Consider the following 21,883-nt stretch of genomic DNA (forward strand, 5'->3'; position numbering starts at 1 on the left):
GCCCTTAAGATCTTGCTTCCTGGGCAGGTGGTCTTTCAGGAATTAAGATATGCAAAGATAGCCTTGAGTAGAAATGGAAGCACCACCCTGTTCAACTGTGCCACTGACACAGCCACTACACCACCCATCTCCGTCGGTATTGGTGCCAGTTTATGGCAAGATCTCACTAAGATCTCATGAGATCTCTCCACACCATGTGAGATCTTTCAAAATCTCAAAAATTGGTGTTAATACTGGCACTGCTTTTCTGCCACCACCCAAGGCAGCTGTTTCACCCTGCTTCATGGATGGGTCAGCTCTGTCCTCTGGCATCAGTAAAGTATAGAGGATAATTTTGTAGAAACCTGCGAGTGGCTGCACCCAGACTATGGAATACCCTCTCTCAATGAAGGGCAAACCTCTTTTTCAGATGGCTCATCAGTGATTTTAATAGGATGTTTAATTTATCCTGCTCTTATATGCTTCCTTTACTTTTAGAGCTGTTTTATTATTTGGTATGTTTTATTTATGGTGCAGTTTAAATGCTTTTAGTTTGTATTTTCCTGTATTTTCTTTTTATTATTAGACAATATTCTGATGGAAAGGTGGGAAGTAAATGTTCATAATAAACACCACCACAGTAAACTGACTTAATAACTGAAGGCTTTGCTAAGCAGATGCTCAGTGCCTGTCAGTCTCCAAAGAATTTAAGAGCAAGCAGGGCGATGCAAGGAACATTGAGCTCCACTACCCTAGGTGGGTTCAAACTCCTGACACATGTCTGTCTGTTCATTGATGCCTTTACTATCATTTGCAAACAAGAATGTCATACAGCACATGCAAACACATGTGGTATGATTCAAGCCTAGAGTACATTATCTGTTAGCTGGAAAAGATTCAGGCTGAGGGAAGACAGAGTCTCCACAGGTTACAGTAAGGTCTGCAGCTCCTTTTGCTCCCAGCTTTAAAGGCTGAAACCTCAAAGAGGCTCCAGGCACTCCAGCGCCTAAAATGATAAACACAGAATGTACGCCAAGGCATTCTGAAGAGTGTGCAGGAAGCCTACTTAACTAGCGTGATCTGCACCAAGAGAGAGCAACATCTGTTGGATTAATTAGCTGTGTAATTAGCATCCTCTCAGTTGAGAGGATTCACTTTCTGCTTCCTGAAACATTTCCAGTGCTTTTATCATCTTCATTCTGCACACAAAGCTGAAGTTTATTTGGAGCACCATCTCACTCGCTGCCAAATGGTCTCAACAAGACCATCCAGGACGAAACAGCGCCACCACTGCTGAAACAAACAGCCATAGCAAAGAAGTGGAGGATGAGGTAGAAGAACAGGAGCAAGGTACACAAAGAACTATTCTGCTGCTTGGGGACAAGTCAGGCTTCCAGACCTCAGTAGGCACACTCAGCTATCTACTAAGTCCAATGTGCCAAAGCAAATACAAAATGCTTTACCAAGGAGCCAATGCTTGACTCTTGGGAAGAGTCGGGAATATCTATGTTAGCTATGACAGTAAAAGTACAGACAGATACGGCCTCCCTGAAGAGGATAATCTGGGGAAAAGAAACAAAGGGCTGAAAACCATGCTAGTAGAAAGACAGCTGAAGTGAAAAAACTTGCAAAGAGCGCACCAATGCATGATATATCCAGATGTCCATACAGGAGAATTCCACAGAGACAACTTAATGGAAAACATGAAGGTGCAAGGAGAGACTGCTTCCTTTTACCCACAATGTACCATCTAGTCATGAGCATGGAGTAGTAAAGAAACACACATCACTAAAAAAAGCCAACACACTCCTGCAGGCTGTCCCAGAGCCAGCATCTCTCCAGCTTCATTCAACAAAAAGTGCAAGGATTTTCTTTTTCAATCCCAGATCTGGTGGCAAACTTATTTACCTGTAGATGCCTGCCTTGTATCAAATCAAAGTAAGTTTATCGTGCCATGACAATTCCATACAATCACAGTCAGCTTAAAATATAACTCAGACATTGGCAAATAAAAACAGTAAACATATGTGAGATATCTGATAACAGGGATGTCCCTGCATCTACACTGATTTTCAATTTAGTACTCTGAATCCCCCTTTTAGTTTATGGCTATTTTATCCAGTTCCTTCTTCCTGATCTTTTTTGCTGCCACAACAAAAAAGGCCACCTTATGTGTCTCCAATGTATTGTTGTCACCCAACGAACCCTAAACCCTGAACCCTCTCACTTGGGAAGAGCCCACTATCCTGTACAAAGTGAAGTGCCTCATTGGATCTGTGCATAGGGGACAAGTTACCATATAATGGGGTTACCAAAAAAATACAGAGTCTGTCTGCATATGGAATCTTATTATCCAGAAGTGCTGAAGGAAACCTGTCTTGTATAGTATTACTTAGGAAAGGCTTAAAGGGAAGGGACACAGAATATCTGAGTTACTACACTCTTGTCCAACCTGTGTCAACTTTCAGTTATTTTCCAACAGTTTTGCCACCTCAGGAAGATACAGGACTACTCTCAGGATTGAAAGGACGAGTGCCAACACAAGCTCCAATGGGCCCCCTGACATGTACAAAAAGTGACTTTGCCGATAAACTGCTTTTGGGGATCAGCCATTGAGCAGAAAGTCCCATTAAGGGACAAATTAAAGCATAATTATGAATATTTAAATGCCAAAAAACAGTTATTAAGCAAATAATCTATTCTGACAGCATGACAGCAGCCTTAAAACGCGGCGCGGCTCCGGTGCCGGTCAGAAGGGGTGCCGGCCGATCGCCATCTTGGGTTGACTGCGCATGTACAGACATGTGCAGTCCACCGAAGATGGCGGGCACGATCGGCCGGCACCCCTTCCGACCGGCACTGGAGCCGCGGCGCGTTTTAAGGCTGCAGCAAGCGAACAGCAGCGCTGCTGTTCGCTCGCTGCAGCTTTAAAACGCGGCGCGGCGCGGCGCGGCGCGGCTCCAGCCGGCTTACAGTGGTACTGCACAAGACGAATTCGTCTTGCGAAGCACGGCCATAGACGAATTCGTCTCGCGAGTCAACTAAAAAATCACAAAATCCTTTCGTTTTGCGAGTTTTTCGTTGTGCAAGGCATTCGTCTTGCGGGGTACCACTGTATAGTGTTGAATTATTCAGTGGTTTCAAATACTAGTTTGAAAAGTCTTTCATTTCCCTGTCGTGCAAGAATGGTGTGCTTTTGCATTTCTTTACCTTTTGCATCCAGGCTTCCCAACACATCCAGCTTAACTTTGTGCCCACTTTGCCACTGAAGCTATACATAGGTGGTGCTTGCCAACTCCTTATCAGCACCACAAGGGCTGTCTCATTAGCACTAAAACCCACTAGGCAACCTGCTCAAGGAGCAAGGTTTCAAGTGTCCCTCTGCTGATACTTGTCAGTCACACACGCACACATTTCTGGCACCTAGCACCATTTATGCAATACATGGAGCCAAGGAATAACAACTTAAAAGGAAAATGGCAAAAAGGCAGGGTAAGGAGGATTGCAAGTATGATAAGCCTTGAGCTCTCTCACCCAGGCAGCATCTGGAGAGGATTTTCTCCAGCAGAGAGGCAAGAACTCGATTACATCCAGTTAACTGCACTCTAAACTGATTATGCATGTGCCAGGCTAATGGATTACATTAGCAAGAGGAAAACATCCCACCAATCTCCATTTTACAATACACAACTCAAGGTCCTGAAAAAAGAAATGCTGGCCCTAGGATTGTTCCCCAGACTCCAAGCCACAGAGGCAGAAACACAAATGAAGAGCCAGGCTTCGTTGTCAGGATGATTCCCAACATTCCTGATTCCAATATCCAAACTCAACTCCTTCTAGACCAGGAGTAGGCAACCTAAGGCCTGGGGGCCGGATGCGGCCCAATCGCCTTCTTAATTCGGCCCGTGGACGGTCCGGGAATCGGCGTGTTTTTACATGAGTAGAATGTGTCCTTTTATTTAAAATGCACCTCTGGGTTATTTGTGGGGCCTGCCTGGTGTTTTTACCTGAGTAGAATGTGTCCTTTTATTTAAAATGCATCTCTGGGTTATTTGTGGGGCATAGGAATTCGTTCATATTTTTTTTTTCAAAATATAGTCCGACTCACCACATGGTCTGAGGGACGGTGGACCGGCCCACAGCTGAAAAGGGTTGCTGACTCTTGTTCTAGACTAAGTCACATCATCCTAATAATGTCAGTGCTTCCACCACCACTACAAACCAATCCGTCTAACCAGGTTGGGACACTATCCAACACTAGAGCCAAACTGGGAAGGACTAAACCTGATATTTCTTAAAATGGAAGTCAGGCTCAGTCTCCTTCCTTGTGGGTAAAATTGGACACATGGAGTTTTATATAAGTGGAGGACTCCAATGCCTGAAGCCTCCACATATATAAAATCTGAATACCTTAAAGAGTGTGGGAGCAAGCTGCAGATTTAATACCAGTTTTGTACATGGGTAGCATCAGGCAAGCATAGGCAAGAAGATCTATCACATTGCCCCAACTACCTTTCCCATTTCCCACCCATCCTGGAGGGAGACCATGTAGTGCTCTTGGCTGACATAGCTCTACAGGCTGTGGCTCCAAGCAGCTCAACTAGCCCCTACACACACAATAACATACATCAGTAAAGTCTCCTGCAGTGGTCATTCCCTGGTGAACATTTACATACTCACTTAGCCTAGGTTTATTTTCAGAATCAAGTAAAGCCTACTTGGGGTCATAAGCACATGAAACTCTGTTATGCCAGGCCAAATACTCAGTAACAGCTTACTCTGCTCTCCTGAAACTTTGCCAATAGCCAACTTTGGGCCAGACAGTCAAGAAGCAGCCACGAGAGAATAAGAGTGAACCCAGCACCAAGAGGGCAACACCCTTTAGCAAACAGGAGGAGGGGTGGAAAGAGGCAGAACAAGTAGAACAGAAAATTGAAGAAAACAGATGAAAGCAAGTAAGACAGCATGTATAAGTGAGTGGAAGGTACATGAAGTGAAGCTGCTTAGAAGCTGCTTAGATTTATAGCAATTTGTACCTGATTGTTCATACTAAAGCCATTATGGGATGATTAGAGAAAAAGGTGAAGCTTTAAGTCCAGTGAAAATCAATAGAAATGTCTGGAGCAATTCTGCCGTGCAAGTGAAAGGACTATTTACTGTATATGCAGAGCTTCTCGGTTTCTAGCCTACATGGATTGCATGGGGGCAGGGCAGGGGGAACAGAAATTTGCAGCCAGAAGAAGCTGACAGAGAGGTAAGACAGAGGCAATGAGGATATACTAGAGGAGAAGAAAAACCTGCTTGGCAGCAGAGCCGTATTACAACCATCCCTCCTCTCTGGCCTGCCACTTTGCTGCAGGTACACCAATGTACAGGATGTATAAATGGCAGGTGTGATCCATGAACACCTGTGTGCCTTGGAGCCCTATATTGAGAAAGGCTAAGGAGATGTGCACATTTCTGGCATAAAATACGAATGCAACAACACAACTAATAGGCATGGGAGCAACAAACAACAGCATCACAAGAATAGAAACAGCCAGGTAACCCCACCCCTTAGTACAAACCGCACATAAATGTGCATTCCCTACCCAAAGAATTATCTTCCTTATAGGAGGAAGTGACATTCTTGTATCTGCAAACACTGCCTCTCCTCAACAAAAGGCTCTCCTAGAATTGGGCTGCAGGTGGTGAACCAATAGAAAGAGTAGCAGCTCTGTGGGTTACATGTCTGCTGACATCCTTGCACTGGCACCCAGTCTCAGAATTCCTTCTGGAAAAGCTACTCTTAGTCAAGCTAGGAATAAATGAAACTGAACTGGTGTTCAAGGCAAGCTGCCAAAGTTTTTCTGCACTGTCCCACCCAACAGCAAAAGCATGTGAAAAACTGGGTCTTCCTTACCTTGTAGAGTTTCAGGCTGGCCTCATGCCTGGAGTTCGCTGTGTGGAGACGCAGCTTCTCCAAGCTGTTAGTATAATAGTCACAGGCATTGCATTTCAAATGCACGGGGTTCCCAATAGCCACACACTTGAGCCTCCACTCATTGGCCTTGCCCCCCTCCTTGATATGTGCCACCAGCTGGTACTTCTGCACGTGTTTGTCAGTCTTGCAATGGAGCTGGAAATTGGCCTTGAGCTGCGTATTGTAGCGACACAACTTGCACTGATAAGAGTCCCCCATCACAGCCTTCCATTCCTCTTCAGGCAGGCTGCGCTCCATGTTCATGTGCAGCCCCAGCAGGTCCAAATTGTCTGTGGTGAACTTGTTGCACACGGCACACTGGAAAAGCTTCAGTGAAGGGTCATTGGTCTGCGTGAACGTCTCCCCCAGGTTCATTAGCTCCTCAGACACCAGCTGCCCACCCCCAAGCCGCATGTCCAGGGGGATCTCTCCACCCACTGCACAGAGAAAGAAGAAAGTCAGTCAGAAAAGCTCTGCAGAAACAAGCAGGGTGGAGGACAGCAACTCATTCCCACTCCATGACAGCAGTGCATCTAGAAGGGTCCTGGTCAAAGAAGCTCCTACAGATCTTGAGGCATTAAGACCTGGGCTAGAAACAGGGTGAAACTGGAAACAGAACCCCACTTTCCCCCTTTTATTTTCCAAGGCCTGAAATGGACATACTGGGATTTGGGGAAAAGCTAAGAAATTTTTTTATCCTTTATAATAATAAATGCAGTATTTTTTTTAAACAACAACAACAACCTGCATTTATTATTAAAATAATATCAATTTTATTTTTAAAAAGTAACTGCCAGTTCACATTGTTGCAAGTCTCTTAGCTCCAAGAGAGTGATGTAAGGGATATGCATTGTTGCTGTGTTTGATTATTCAACATGTTATTCAATGTTGGAAAAGTACTTTCAAACACTGCTGAGCATATTTCCCTGACAGCACAGTGGCATGGCCTATGCTCAACACAGCCCTCAATGTATCTTTCCACTTGCCTCAGATTCCTCCAGCTGGTACATCAGGGTTATGGAACATTTTTGAGCCTAAGGGGCAACTTTCCGAAGGCCACTTACCATAGCGGGTGGGGTAAGAGGCAGAAGTGGGCACCTTTGCACAGTAGGCTAGTTTCTACAGACCTTCCTCTCTGCCATACATTCAGACAAGCAAGAGGCATTGTTAAGAGTTCAAGGACACATTCAAGCCAAGCAAAATCACCCAGGCTGCAAGGCAGGGCCATTGAAGGGGTATGGCCCAGGAAAGGTTTTGAGAGCCTGATAGAGGCCTGGGGGGCCCACAATTGGCCCTGGGTCTGAGGTTTCCTACCCCTGTATTACATCAAGTAAAATTAAACTGATGAATGTTTGAACCACCACCAGCACCCCAAATCAAGGATGAAAACTAAATTTATGACAGACTTAAGCTCATTTCAATGCCTGAATTTTCTGAAGCCCATCAAGCTAAAAGTGGTATTTGAGACGTTTAGATGAAAAATAAGTAATACTGGTATATTCAAGGGTATATTTGCTGAGCTGGAATCTTATATAAATTAAATAAATTAAATTTAAATTTTGTCTACAGCTAAGGTGACACCTTCAATCCAATCCAATTCCACTCAGTTTAATGGGGCTTACTTCCTTGTAAGTGTGCAGAGGATTACAGCCTGACTACATATGATGACATACTATTGAAAAGTTCAGTGACACAATTAAGATTAATTGAAAATATTCAGATTTAGTATTACTCTTTAATTATATTACAGGGATGGTTATTTTCTATATGAGTGCTGTCTCATATTTTCTGCACAACTACACTGAGGGCTACATATTGCTTCTAAGCTCAATTTAAAAGCCCCCCCCCTGTTTACTAGGATGTTAATGGTTTCTATTCTCAGATTTTATTTTATTTCTATTTTCCCACCTGGCAAAAAAAAATAGATTCAGTTAATACAACATGGTGGAGCACATTACAGTTCCATTTGTGACCTTTGGTTTATCATTGTTTTAGTAAGAGTGAAGGAATGAGTACTTTTACATTTAATATATATCAAACTACCATGCAACTTCATGTTCTTAATGTAGTAAAGGACATTTGGTTCTGATAAAATGGAATGTTGAATATATTTACTTCTTCCTATCACCTGCCCAAATCCCTTCCCCTCCCCTCCCCTAAACAAGCAGTTTTCTTCAAAATGCCTAAAGTTTGCTTCAAAATGCCTAATAATTTTACGTCTCTAAGCAGAATCCCCCTGCCACAACCCTAGCAATGCCCTTGGGTGCCTCAAGTTCAGGAAGGAAGTCATACTAATCAGGGGCGGAGCAAGGGGGCGGGGGGCGGTCCGCCCCAGGTACCACCCCGGGGAGGGTGACACTCTGGGGGCAGGCCCCACCCCCACGATCGACGGCGCTGCAACTTTTAAAAGGCTGCAACGCGCGAACAGCAGCACAGCGTCTGTGCTGCTGTTCACGCGCTGCAGCCTTAAAGGTTGCTGCACCGCACGGAAGGGGTGCCGGCCGATCGCACCCGCCATCTTGGGTGGACTGCGCATGTCCACCCAAGATGGCGGGCGCGATCGGCCGGCACCCCTTCCAACCGGCGCTGCGCCACGTTCACCCGCTGCAGCCTTAAAACGCGGCGTGGCGCGGTGCCGGTTGGAAGGGGCGCCGGCTGATCGCGCCCGCCATCTTGGGTGGACTGCGCATGTCCAAACATGCGCAGTCCACCCAGGAGGCTGAACACGCGTTGTGACATCACAACGCGCGTGCGGGTAGGGGTGCCTTGATGTTTGCCGCCCTGGGCAGCAGATTGGCTCACTCCGCCCCTGGTACTAATTACCATGAGGAATGCACTGGTGCAATTCAGACATCATGTTTATTATATCATGTCTGAATTGGCAAACCATAGCTATAGTCATTGACGTGCCTCCAGTTTACTGTATCATGAAGGTGAAGGTGGACCTCTGAGGCAGAAACAGAGGCAGACAGGCAGCTCTAAAAAATTGTCAGCTGTACAATTGGCCAACTGTAAGATTAGGGCAAACCATGATTCGGCATGATGTCTGAATGAACTAGTGTTACCTACTAGCCCATTTGTTAAAGCATGATGAACACCAAAATTCTGCATTTTCAGGAAAGGGGACCAGGTAGGGAACACAGTACTGCAGTTGTACACTCTAGCCAAACTAACAGCATCCCAAACATGGAGTCCAGCAGTGAGAACAATAGCCTACTCTGGGCTATTCCATTTCCTGTTCAGTCATGGGTAAGTTTCCATCTCAGCTTACTTGCCACCTTTAAAATGGAAACAAGAAATCTACCCTCATGGGGGTATGAGAGACCAGTATAGCACATTAAAAATGCATCACAGAAGCAGAGGAATTTGAGGTTGTGTTCATAAGGCTGTATCCAATACTCTTTGTCTGCAAGTGCAAGTGATGCTAGCAGATGGGTGAATTTTAATGTTGCACAACAGTGGAATCCAATGGAACTGCTGTCCTAGCAGTCACATACTGTGCAATAGATTTCGCAATCTACTGTGCAAGAAATCTATCAGCAACCTGCTTCTGCATTCTCTCACTCAAAACATTCCATTGATGCAAAACATTTCACCAGTGGAACAATAATACATCTAAATGAAAAAACAAAATAAAATAAAAAATTCCTTCCAGTAGCACCTTAGAGACCAACTATGTTTGTTCTTGGTATGAGCTTTCATGTGCATGCACACTTCTTCGAAAGCTCATACCAAGAACAAACTTAGTTGCTCTCTAAGGTGCTACTGGAAGGAATTTTTTATTTTATTTTGTTTTGACTATGGCAGACCAACACGGCTACCTACATGTAACTACATCTAAATGAGTTTAACTTAGCACTACATTGAATGAAACCCATAGACCGCCATACTTTTAAATGCTTTCTCTCACCCTCACACACAGAGTTTTTCACTTTAGTACAGACTTCTACAAAATCATATGCAATTATGCACCAATGCTTTACACACAGTCACCTTGATTCATCCTGCACAAGAAAAATATTGTTTGGACAGCTAGGTGCAGGAACATCACAGTCAAGACAATCCTTCCACTCTCAAGCCACCCCCCATCTACTTCCCATCATCTCCCTTCTGCCATAGTCCTTTAAAACACCTGTTCTTCTTCAGACAATGGCTTCTTAGTTTTTGTAGCATTTCCTCCTACAGCAACTATTGTCTATAATTCTCATTGTCTAAACAGCAGTAATGCTGAGTTTGGACTCATATTATAGAATAATGGAGTTTTCAATGCTTTAAAACATTTCACAAGATGCCCAATAAAAAAATGGGAATTTTTACAGAATCTGTTTAAGACAATAAACTTTGAAAGAACAGCTAAATTATAAACACAGTTGTCTGAAAAGCTTGCAGTTTCCAAAAGGAGGGATTTCTCTGAACCTGAAACATAGAAAGACACAAAGGGCAGGTCTCTCAGGTCTGTATCTGATGCTTAGTTCAGGGGAAGAAATCTTAAAAAGATTTCTCCCTCCCTCCCTCCCCCTGCCCTGTTTCAGAGCAGATTATACTATCCACTGTTTTCTGCATGGCAAGAAAAGTCACTCATTTCCCTGCAAAACTCCCAGTACGAAAGTATCTACTGATATGTGAAAGACAGGCTACATAAAATGAGAAAGTGACATCTCCAGCTCCTTTTTCTCTAATAAAACATTGGTCATGAGTCTGCTGAAGCCAAACCTGGCTCTTCTGCACACAGTCCAAGGTTGCAGCCACAGGATGGCCTTTCTTACAGCTTTAGATGCATTCATAGGGAGGGGGAGAAATTGCTTTGCTAACAATGAGGGGATGTCATGCTGCCCCCATCCCCAGCCAGAATCTCTCAATCTCAGCAGGAGGTTGGCTTGACACACTCCAGGAAGAAGTTGCTCAGCCACTACACTCAGAATTGTACCATTTCACAGATAACCAAAAAAAGTGACTTCCATACGCACACACCACTGCAGTTGTTTAAAAGATGTGCACTCCTCTCTAAAGCAGCAAACTCCGCTAACAGCAAACACCCATTTTCTACATCCAAATTTCAACTAAGCCCTCCCTACCAAAAGACATCCAAAGAGCTAGCAGATTGGCCTTGAAGTGAAATAACTCCTACAAGGTGTTTAAGTAGGGGAACCCTTTCAATCAACCCTACTGAAAAGTGCTTCACCCAAGTACATATAAAGTTGATAAAAGTGTTATATATACCAGATTAATGACAGAATTAAACATAGGCTTTTCTTGTGATATGTTAGTGCTAAAAAACCCTACCATTATTACCATAGGGGAAACACTTTAATATTAAATATTCAAAAGGTGGTGTCACAATAAGCCCTGCTGTTTGAAGCATCACACAGTTCTTCCAAAAGGTTACTGAAGACATATACTAATCATATATATATATATACACATACACACACACACACACATATATATATATATATATATATATATATATATATATATATATAAAAACTGTCCGGTCAATTCTCCTTATGAATGCAATAATAACCACAGCTCTCCTGCTTTCTCCAGAAAAATGAGGATAGAGGCGTATGCATATTCTGACAATATGAAAACCAGCATGATTCAAGTGATCACTCACCTGTATAAATATCAGCCTAGGTTTAAGATGAAATGCTAAGGGGGGGGCCAAGAATTTATTTTTTATTTTTCGGGTTCTAGTAATTCAGGCCTGCCAATTCACCATTACCACTAAGTCTGCTGCATTCACCACACACATGGAACAAACCTGAAAGCTGGGTTTTGCCCTTTTCCTTCATAAACATATTCCTAACCCTCATGTAAAAAGAGAAACTTTTACAATAGGTTGGCAGAGGTATAAGAATAAACCATCTAACATATGCATGTCTGTAGGAGTCTGGTGGCAGATTGCCCACTTCATAACCTTTTTGATGTTCTTAAACTTACAAAATTTGCTAAAAGATGTAAACATGCTGCCCACAGCAAACAAGTAACCTGAACACATCTCATGACCCATGAAAAGCCACTCTTGCACACCATTTCTTCCATGGCTCCTCCCAGTGGCAGACCCCAGCTGAGAATATCTATGCACAACCCCCCACAAAGAATCACAGGGCAAACTCAGGTTGCCTCACCTAGAGATGGGGCCATGGATGCTATTGTGTTGGTGGGATCCATCTGGAAGCTGCCCATCATGAACGGAGCCTCAGACGCAGCGCTCTCCATCTTGAGGTTGGGCAGGGTCATATTCTGAGCCAGGTAGTACTGGTACAGCTCAGCCTCAGCAGGCAGGCTGCCCAGGCCCAAGTGGCGGTTGTGCTGCATTTGGCTCATGTTCTGCTGAAGAAGCATCATGTTGTGCATGTGCTTCTCACTGGTCATGTGAATGCGAAGGTTCCTGGCAACGTTGGTCTCATAGTCACAAACCTCGCACCGCCAGGTTGGTTTGCTTTTTGGTTTGGTGGGGGAGGGGGCCCCACAGCTGCTACCCATGTTGGCGGCAGCGGCGGCAGCAGCCGCAGCAGCAGCTGCGGCCGCCGCCGCAGCCCCAGCAGTGTGGCTGAAAACTTGTTCCCCACCTCCATTCTGCAGGTTCTGCATGTTGTTGAGATGCTTGTCAGACTGCATATGAATACTGAGGTTGCCTTTGGTAGTAGTGGAGTAGTTACAAACCTCACAACGGAAAGGCTTGTAACCACATGTGTAGCTCTCGCCCCGTGCCAGCCGTGGGTGGGGCTGCCCGCTTTTGCAGTAGGCACATGCACCCCCCGGCTCTGGGTGCTTTTCCTTCATGTGAGCCTCAAGCGTCTGCTGGTACTTGTAGTGCCAATTACACTTGGGGCACTTGAGCGTCTTACACGAGTTTCGTGAATGCATCATGGTCATGTGGCCGCCAAGTGACCGTGAGGAGCCCAGGATGGTGTCACACTTGGGGCACTCCACACCGCTCCCCGAAGGGCACTCCCCACCCCCAAGCTCACATAGGGGCCCCACATGCTGGTGATGGGAAATGCAGCTCCCGTCTTCACCCTCAACACTCTCATTTGGTTCTGGTACTGTGGCATTGTCTTTATTGGCACTTTCATCACTGAAGTCGAGCCTCCTGCTGCCCTCACTGCCTTCACTGTTAAAGCTTAAACAATTCCTCCTATTTGCACCATCAAAGACAAAGGAAGAAGCAGAATTAGAACTAGAAGAAGCTGTGCCCCTGGACAGAGTCTGGAGCACATTAGGCATTAAGGGAGAAATGCTTTGGTTTGAGAGAGCAAGGTCCTTTTTGCTGCTGCTGCTGCTGCTGCATGCCACTGCCCCAGACTCCTCAGGAGGTCTTTCCTCCAATTCATCCTCCAACTCGCTTGGGAACAGCCCTTTGCACCCCTCATCATCTTCCTCCTCCTCGTCCTCTTCCTCCTCCTCGTCCTCTTCCTCCTCCTCATCCTCCCCAGCTGGCTCAATTTTCTCTGAGAGGCTGTCCTGGTCAGCCAGGTCTTGCTTTTCATACTCTACTATCCCAGGGTCCTCCTTCCCCTCGGAGGATATTGTTGGACTGGAAGCCAGTGGGCCCAGGGGGACTGAGGTAATTGGGGTCTTCAAAGCTGAACTTGTTAGCCCTCCAAGGTTCAAGAGAGCCCCAGAGGCCAAGAGGCCCGACTGGGGTTGTTCTGCTCCACTGGCAGCCCCAACCTGGGTACCCCCTTCCCCTTCCATGCGGAGCCCACTGAATTTGCCATAGAAACTGTGTCCAGGGCCTATGAGGTTAGCTGTGGAAACTAAAGGGTGTGGAAAGTTTTTGTTTTTTGGTTCCAAAAAGCTTACAAGGGGTTCCTTGTCTTTGCCTATTCCTTGGATGATAGCGGAGATGTTCTTATTGCTAAGAATTTTCCGCTCCTCCTCGCTCAGAGTCATTCGATGGTCATGCACTGCATGGGTCACAAATGAGCGGACATATCCAAAGGAGAGCTTGCACAAGAAACACATCAGGATGGGCTTCCGCTTTCCATAAAGCACAAAGCCATCAAATTTGGACAGGTCCACATTGTTGGGAACATCTTTGGATACGCAGGAACTTTTGGCAGAACCATCGCTGTTCAGGTAATCCTTGTTGCTTTTGTGGCGCACATCAAAAACGCGGAAGCTGTGCAGGACAGGGCTGACCCCTGTCAGGGCTGAGGTATTCGGGAAGGCCTGGTCCGAGCCCTCAAACCACTTCCCAAAGGATGAGGCTATGTGGAAAGTGTTGATGATCTGTGGGTAGACAGGCGCAGCCGAAGTTGCCTCGCCTTGCTTGCTCCCAGCACTGGGGAGAGAGTTCATAAAGAGTGATGGGAGCGTCCCACTGCTGGTGCCATTGCCACCCCCACAGACCCCCCCACTTTGGATCAGCTGACTGATGCTTTCAACAATGTATGCTGAGCCATCTGGCTGGTAGACTATCTCCCCTGCCAGATTCTCTACATCACTTTCCTCATCTCCCTCCTCGCCAGTGTCACTCCCACAGTCTTCTTGCAGAGGGAGGAGTGGACGGGCACTGGGGCAGTGGTGCTCCATGTAGGTCTGTAAGCTGGCGAAGGAGGTGGAGCATTCGTTACAGCTGACCTCCTTGCTGGCTGGCTCAGTGCTGGAGCCAGAGGCAACGACACTTTCTGCGGAGTGCTCACTGAAAGGAGCCCGCCGGTTGTCTAGGGCTTCATTGCTCTCCGCTGCAGATGGCTCCATGTTACAAGGTTTGCTGGGGAGGTGGGTGCTGCTGAGTTCAGTCCATTGCTGGTGCTGAGGAATAGCACACCCATTGTCCTTCCCCGAGATGACAGATGAGTCACAGCCTTCCATGGCGAGGCCTGCATGGAGCGTTCATTGCACCCAGTTTGGTTCGGACCTAAAGGCAGAAAAAGAGGGAAGAGGGAGAGAGAGAGAGAAAGAGAGAGAGAGAGAAGCAGTCAGTCAGGAGAAAGAATAGGCCACATTTCCACACAGAGCAGTCGTGACATGCACACAGCCCCCTCACCCAATAAAGCAGCTACTCTCTGTTGCCAAGCCTGGAAAATATAGTGGGAGGAAAGCACGGATGGGCAGAAGTTATCAGGAACACTAAAACCCATCAGCACTATGGCAGTCAAAGCAGCATGGAAGGAGCTCTTGGAAAGCCCCTCACTCATTCAAGCAGCAAAAAAAAAAAAAAAAAAAAACTGTTTCCCAAAGCTTATTCAGGAACCAGGAAAAAACATTCCTCTTCTCCCAGACTTTTGGCTAATTGAATAATCTGTGGTCCTTTAACTGGGGGTGGTGGTTTTGTTTTGTTTGTTGCTATGTTATGTATTTTTGTGTTTTTATATTGTAAGCCGCCCTGTGATCCTCAGATGAAGGGCGGTATAGAAATTTAATAAATAAAATAAACTGTTTGTTAATGGGAGCTGGACCCTGGCACCTGCAAGGGGGGCACAGCAGGTCTATCTATGCACTTGCTGAAAGCAGCTCCAGTTTATGCACTGCCTTGTAGAACAAAAACAAAAATAAAAACATGAAGTAGGCTAGACAGGAATGGTATGCCAGCCTCCAGAGTTTAAGCTACTGAGGGTGGGCTCTGAATAATGAACTTGCAATATACCGATGGCAAGAGAAAGCCATCCACCAGACTGCCTCTTTATGCAGTACTCCAGACCAAGCGCCATGAGTCTATTAGGCAGGCAAAAAAGAGGAAGTTCTATGGCACTGACTATGTAAATCACACCCTTGTCCTACAGTGAGGTGTTTCTGAACTTTAGGTGTGTCAGTTGTGCCAAACATCTTTTCTCACCCACAGCCTTGTTATGTGGGATCAGGCCTGACTAACAACACCATCTATACTCACAGCAGAGTCATGACCAGTTCAGCCAAACAGAGGACAAAGGGAGTATTTTTCAAACAGTGTGCAATTCTGTCACTTTGCAATCTGAGTTTGGAACATATACATTGATGGTGCTACCATTCAAGCCTCTCACGTTTTAGTCCTCATTCCCCAAAGGATCATCCTGACAGCTATCTTGAGACACTTTGATCACATTTAAATTCCACTTGACACCTGCTGGAGCCTAATGGGTTCCACAGACTGACAGAATGCACTTTGGACTTTTAGCATATAGTAGCCAAGCGGGTGGCACTGTGGGTTAAACCACAGAGCCTAGGGCTTGCCAATCAGAAGGTCGGCGGTTCGAATCCCCGCAACGTGGTGAGCTCCCGTTGCTCGGTCCCAGCTCCTGCCCACCTAGCAGTTCGAAAGCGCATCAAAGTGCAAGTAGATAAATAGGTACCACTCCGGCGGGAAGGTAAACGGCGTTTCCGTGTGCTGCTCTGGTTCGCCAGAAGCGCCACAACCCGAGTCGGACACGACTGGAACCTAATGGTCAGGGGTCCCTTTACCTTTACCTAGCCAAGCTTGATTACCTGGAGAATGATACCTCCTCTCTGCCTGCAGCTGATGAGTGGAGGGGAAAAGGAAGAGGAGCCTGAAGGCAGGCAGTAACTAAAGAGGAATGAAGCAGGTAGACGGGCTGTGAAGAATTCAGGTAGAAACAGGGTAGCATAAGGCTAAGGTCATCAACACAGCGCAGCTGAAGAGCAGTGAAAAGATGTTGCCCAGCCTGCCAGAAGTCACCTCCTACTTCCTGTTCAGGGCTGCTCAGAGGGTGGAGTCAAATAAACCAGGGAAGCCTGAGACAATGCTACAGTGCAGCAATGCCTGTCAACAGCTCCTAATTCAAGAGGCTGATTTAGGGCAGTGTGACTGATTCCGCCACACTGGGCATGGAGCCTGAAGGGTGCCACAGGGGGCCACAACTATGATGTAGTGAATTGAGCAGCACAGAAGGCGAGAGCTGGGGGCACACCAAATTTTGGCATCACACAGGGCATCCCTTAAATTTGAAATACCGAAGTCTGCTCCTGCCATCTCTCCATTGTCAGCAACTGAGATGCTCATTAGCATCCGTTGTCCTCACCCTGCCACCCCCGCCTGAGTCAACTGCCCACAGGCAGAGCTTTTTATAGATGGAACTCACCAGAACTCAGTTCCAGCACCTCTCAGGTGGGCACCATTGCCAACAAGGGAAGCATTCATGGTGAGTTCCCGACCTCTTTTTCTGGAAAAATAGCACTGCCCACAGGCATTTCCTGAATGACTTAAAGACTTCCTACTCTTGCCACTCTCTTTACATTTCCAGCATTAACAAAAACTTTTTTATTTGCTTATTGCATTTGTATCCCACCTGTCCTCTGAGGAGCTCAATGTGGTGTAAATGGTTCTCTTCCTCCCCATTTTATCCTCACAACAATCTTGCAAGATAGGTTAGGCAGAGAGCGAGTGATTGGCCCAAGGTCACTCTGTGAGCTTCATGGCTGAGTGGGGATTTGAACCGTGGTCTCCCAGGTCCCAATCCAACACTCTAACCCCACAACACACTGGCTGGAGGGGAACCCAGAGTCCTCAAAATTGACACCAGGTATAAAAACTATAATATTTGCTCATTTTATTTATATACTGCCTATCTCTTACTAGAGCACAGGGCAGCATACAACATAACAACAAGTACAGCAACCTCCACTTGTAACCCTCTCTTGGCTCAGCTGGGTCTGTCTGAGGCCAGTCAGCAGCTGCCCTTGGTGGCCCATTCCATGGTTCTACTTGAAAGAAGTTCAGCTCACAGCTGTGCAGCCTTCCCCCAGTGGCATAAAGGAAAGCAGCTTTTCTAAGGTGGCCTTGTTAGACTTCTTCAGAGTGACAGATCTTTTATGAAGGAGTTCCTTTTTGGCTCCCACTTCAAACATGTTCTGTCCTGTTCCTTTGGCAATATAACACTTCTCTGCAGTGTCTGGAATCTCCATAGCTCTGCATCTGATCTTGCTGGACCAGAAAGCTCAGCAGCAACTTCCACAAACTTCCTGCTTTTGAAGGGTTTAGTGCTGAAAAGTTTTACTGGGGCAGGGGGCAAAAATACAACTGGCTGCTCAAGCTGGAAAGCCAAGAGGACAAATCTGGCACTCTCAGCAGAGGTATTACAGCAAACTTATCCTATTGGCTGTGAATTGTCTGATTGACAGGTGGGGCCAATAGGGTTGGCAGAGCTGATGGGGCGGGAGGGTTAACAGCCTGATTGTAAAATCAATGTCATAAATGCTTGGTAAGTTACAGGAACAAGCGGGAAGAAGAGGCTGCGATTGATAAAGGACTGCGGGCTTTGATGCTGCACTAGGGACTTGTTTATTGACAGGAAAGCCAATCTCCTCTGCAGGCCAGGCCAGAGAAACCGGCAAATGCTTCCCAATTAATTGGTGGGCTCTTTGGCCTCCCGGCTGCTCTGACTGCCCTTCCCCCTACCCAACAAGTTAACCAATGAAGGAAACACACCATGGAAAGGTATTCTTGCTTCCACCACCCTACCCCTTTTATCAGATGACAGCAAAAAGCCCTGAGAAGGATGCTCTGCCAACCAACCAGGCCCATGAATACCTGTCACACAAACTGTGCTGAAAGGGACCAGGCCCCCTTCATGTGGAGCTTCTAGTCACTTAAGGGGAAATGGGGTGGCTGCAGGCACAGGCCCCATGAATTGTCTCTGTCTGAACTCATAGCCCAGAACAGAGATTACACATCTCATCTTGGGGCTGAACCCAGCTTAAACAAATTCACCCCATAAAGAATTTTCCTGTCCAAATTCCTTCCACACATCCAGCACTACTGCATCTCTCTCTATCAGCCAGTCATTAAGGAAAAGGTAGCTCTTACTTAAGGAGGCAGAAGTCAACTAGTCAGGTCGATCAGTGCACTGTCTGTAAACATGTTTTCCCGTAAAATCAATGATCTTCAGTTAGAGAGAGAAGGAACTGAGAACTAAAGCCCCCACCATCACCACCTCTCATTGCAGCCCCCCCAGGCTCTTGCTCTTCCCAGCTTCAATTCATCCCTGCTCCTGGAACCCTCTGGCCCCAAGCCCCGTCTCCACTGTTACACCTTGAAGGTATACCACATCGTATTTATGTTAAAAACATATATACCCTGCCTTTTGACTAAAACATCCCCAAGATGGGTCAAAATTTGAAGATCCAAATATAACTTACCACAGTGATCAAAACAGAACACAACAGTAGTAGACAACACCAATAACTTTGGGGAGGTGGCAGTGGTAGAACCCTCTCCCAGATAACATGTGGTATTTAGTTGTGGCATTCAAAAGGTCTTTAAAACATACCTTTTTACTACTGCCTTTCCTTAAGAGAGTTCAATATCTCTCGTGTATCCATAAATAACTGGAATAAGTAATAATAAGTAATTGATTAATCAGCAGCAAAAGCCAGTCAAGCAAAGAAACCCCTTCAAACTCAAAAGAGGGTCCCAAAGGCTCTATGGAAGACAGCATCTTTTCCTACTGCCTAAAACCAATAAAGAAGAGATAGAGCAGGCCTCTGCTAAGGAGAGTTCCACATTCAGGAAAAGGCCCTGCCCCAGATGACACTCTGCTTTCTTCCAGATAGCAGGAGGACTGGGTAGGTTAAAGTGGGAGACAGTGTTCCTTGACCTGCCTGGGGTGCAGGGCATTTAGAGTTTTAATGATCAAAACCAGCACTCTCTGAACTGAGTATGGAAGCCTCTAAAGGCTAATGAAGCTGATTCAAGATTGGATTCATGCATCCTCTTAGCTCAACTCAATCAACACTCTGGCAGTTGTATTATGAATTGGTTGTAGAACCCTTGAAAGCAAGCCCCATGTAGATTGTGAAGAGTGCTAGAATTCTATCCACACCCCTTGTGTTGCACAAACTGAAAGGTATCCAAAGATATAAAAGTAGCAGAAGGTTTAATCCAGACTAACAGTAAAATGTGGTGTCCAAATCAGAACAAGTATGAGCAATTTTATCCACAAAGTATAAAGCAAACTGTTCACAGCAGACCAAAAGTTCCTCCAAATCTTCCTATGTACGAAGATGCAACAGATCCCTAGTCACTCACTACAAAATATGTAATTTATCTGTAAGATCAGCCTCCATACCCAAAGACTGTAAAGTGGCCAATGTAACACCACTTTTAAAAAAGGATCTGGAAAATTGTATGCCAGGGGAAAGGTGGAAAACATTATTAAATATAGAATTACCAAAAATATAGAACAAGTCTAGCTGAAGCAGAACTAGCATGGTTTCTGCAATGGTAAGTCCCATTAGCATTTTACAGTTCTTTGAAAGTATCAACTAAGTTGTGCTGGGCGATATACCCTGTATCATTATATGACCCCAAACTGTTTTGAAGTCCATATCATGATATCCGTTTCATAATTTTTGACCTGGCAATATATCACAAATCAGTGTGTGTGTGTGTGTGTGTGTGTGTGTGTGTGTGTGTGTGTGTTATGCAAATATCATAATGTGAGGAAAACTGTGAAGCCAGCCAATGCTTCCCTCGATTCCTGCAGCTCGTTAACTCTGCTGGCTCAGCTCTCCCCTACCTCATGCAGGGAGGTAGTGAATCACAAGAGCAGGCGCTGAGAAAAATCACGGTGCAGGAATAATTGTGAAGCCAGCCAATCCCTCTACATAGATTTCATCCTTATTTCAGACATTGTGGTATATTGGGATATCGCGATGTTTAGCTGGTGATATATCACAATGCTGAAAACCAGATATTGCCTAGCCCTACAACTAAGCATATAATTAGTGGTGATCCAATCAACATTGTTCACTCAACATTTCAAAAAGCTTTCAATGAAGCACCTCATCAAAGACTCCTGAACTAGTTTGGCAGTTACAGGATAAGGCAACAGGTGCTCTTGTGGATCAGCTACCTAGTTAAAGAACAGGAAGAAAACAGTAAGAATGACTAGACAAGTTCTCATGGAAGAATAAGAAGTTGGGTCCTCCACAGATCAGTATTGGGAACTGTGCTTTTTAACTTATTCATTGATGACCTGGAGTTAAGGGTGACCATTAAGATAGCAAATGACCACAAATAATTAAGGGTTACTAGAACAAAAATGGATTGTGGAAAGCTCTCAAAGGATATTTCCAAACGGAGTAACTGGAAATTGATAAGGTAAATGCAATTCAGTGTAAACAAATGTAAAGTGATGCACACGCAAAAAACAAAATCGTGTCTGTGCATATGCAGACGCCAAAAATCACAAGCAGGCACACTCATGTGACCCAGCCCACGGAGGGATCTCCACAGGACCAATCTGGCCCAAGCAGGATTAATTTTGCTGACCCCTGGTGTAGGAGCATGGCGTAACACAAAACGGCTTCAGTGGCGGGCCCACCAGCTTAGCCCCAGGACTGTGGGTGCCCAGGACTGTGTACGCTGCATGCATGCGTGCGCCTGACGTAAGCATGCCTGCAGTGGCCCCAAACACATTTTGAAGAGGGGGTGCGGCCAGGTGCCCCCACACAGGCTCCCTCTTTGGAGCCTGGCTCTGGCACGCAATCGGAGTTCCATTCTTGGATCAGATCTGACTTGGAGGCGGAGTGGAGGAGAGGCAGAGGCAGCATTGCCACCCCTCTACTGCACTGAGCCAGCTCCCTCACACCCAGCTTCAGCTCTGTTCATGGGGAGAGGAGACAACTTGCGGCAGCCATGTTGCAGCAGTGGCACCCTTCTCCTGCACTGGGTGGAGAGGAGGAAGAGTTGCGTGCACGAGGATCCTGCCAGCTTCCTCGCGTCCAGCCACAGCTCCACTCCTGGGTCAGGTCGGACTTGGGAGGTGGAAAGAAGTAGGAGAGCTGTGGCAGCACTGCCACTCCTCTCCTCAGCTGGGCAGCGCCACGTGAGGATGCTGCAAAGGCAGTAGTCTCACACGCAGCCAAGCCAGGCACAGCGGGCTCCATCCTCACCCTGTATACCCAGGGCCAAGTGGTAGGAAAGTACGCTCCACCACTGGGTGTGCTGATGTTGGGTTGCGCGCTCCCGCAGCTTGCGCAGCCCCGGCACAA

The 21,883-nt window shown here is 46.1% G+C and overlaps 1 protein-coding gene across 6 annotated transcripts in view; it reads right to left on the minus strand.

Moving 5' to 3' along the window:
• ZFHX3 (zinc finger homeobox 3) overlaps positions 1-21,883 on the minus strand; it is a 167,535-nt gene that overhangs the window by 95,787 nt on the left and 49,865 nt on the right. For 3 of the 6 annotated variants that reach the window (XM_033157100.1, XM_033157103.1, XM_033157098.1), the window contains 2 exons: positions 12,073-14,813; positions 5,882-6,378 (listed from right to left, as the gene is read on the minus strand). In XM_033157100.1, coding sequence (XP_033012991.1) covers positions 5,882-6,378; positions 12,073-14,767 — 3,192 coding nt within the window. In that variant the 5' untranslated portion in view covers positions 14,768-14,813. Of the gene's footprint in view, positions 1-5,881; positions 6,379-12,072; positions 14,814-21,883 lie in introns of those variants that run through there. The other 3 variants (XM_033157102.1, XM_033157101.1, XM_033157104.1) reach the window with 3 other exon arrangements.

The sequence above is a fragment of the Lacerta agilis genome, chromosome 8, assembly GCF_009819535.1.
Source record: "Lacerta agilis isolate rLacAgi1 chromosome 8, rLacAgi1.pri, whole genome shotgun sequence".
NCBI classification, from domain to species: Eukaryota; Metazoa; Chordata; class Lepidosauria; order Squamata; family Lacertidae; genus Lacerta; species Lacerta agilis.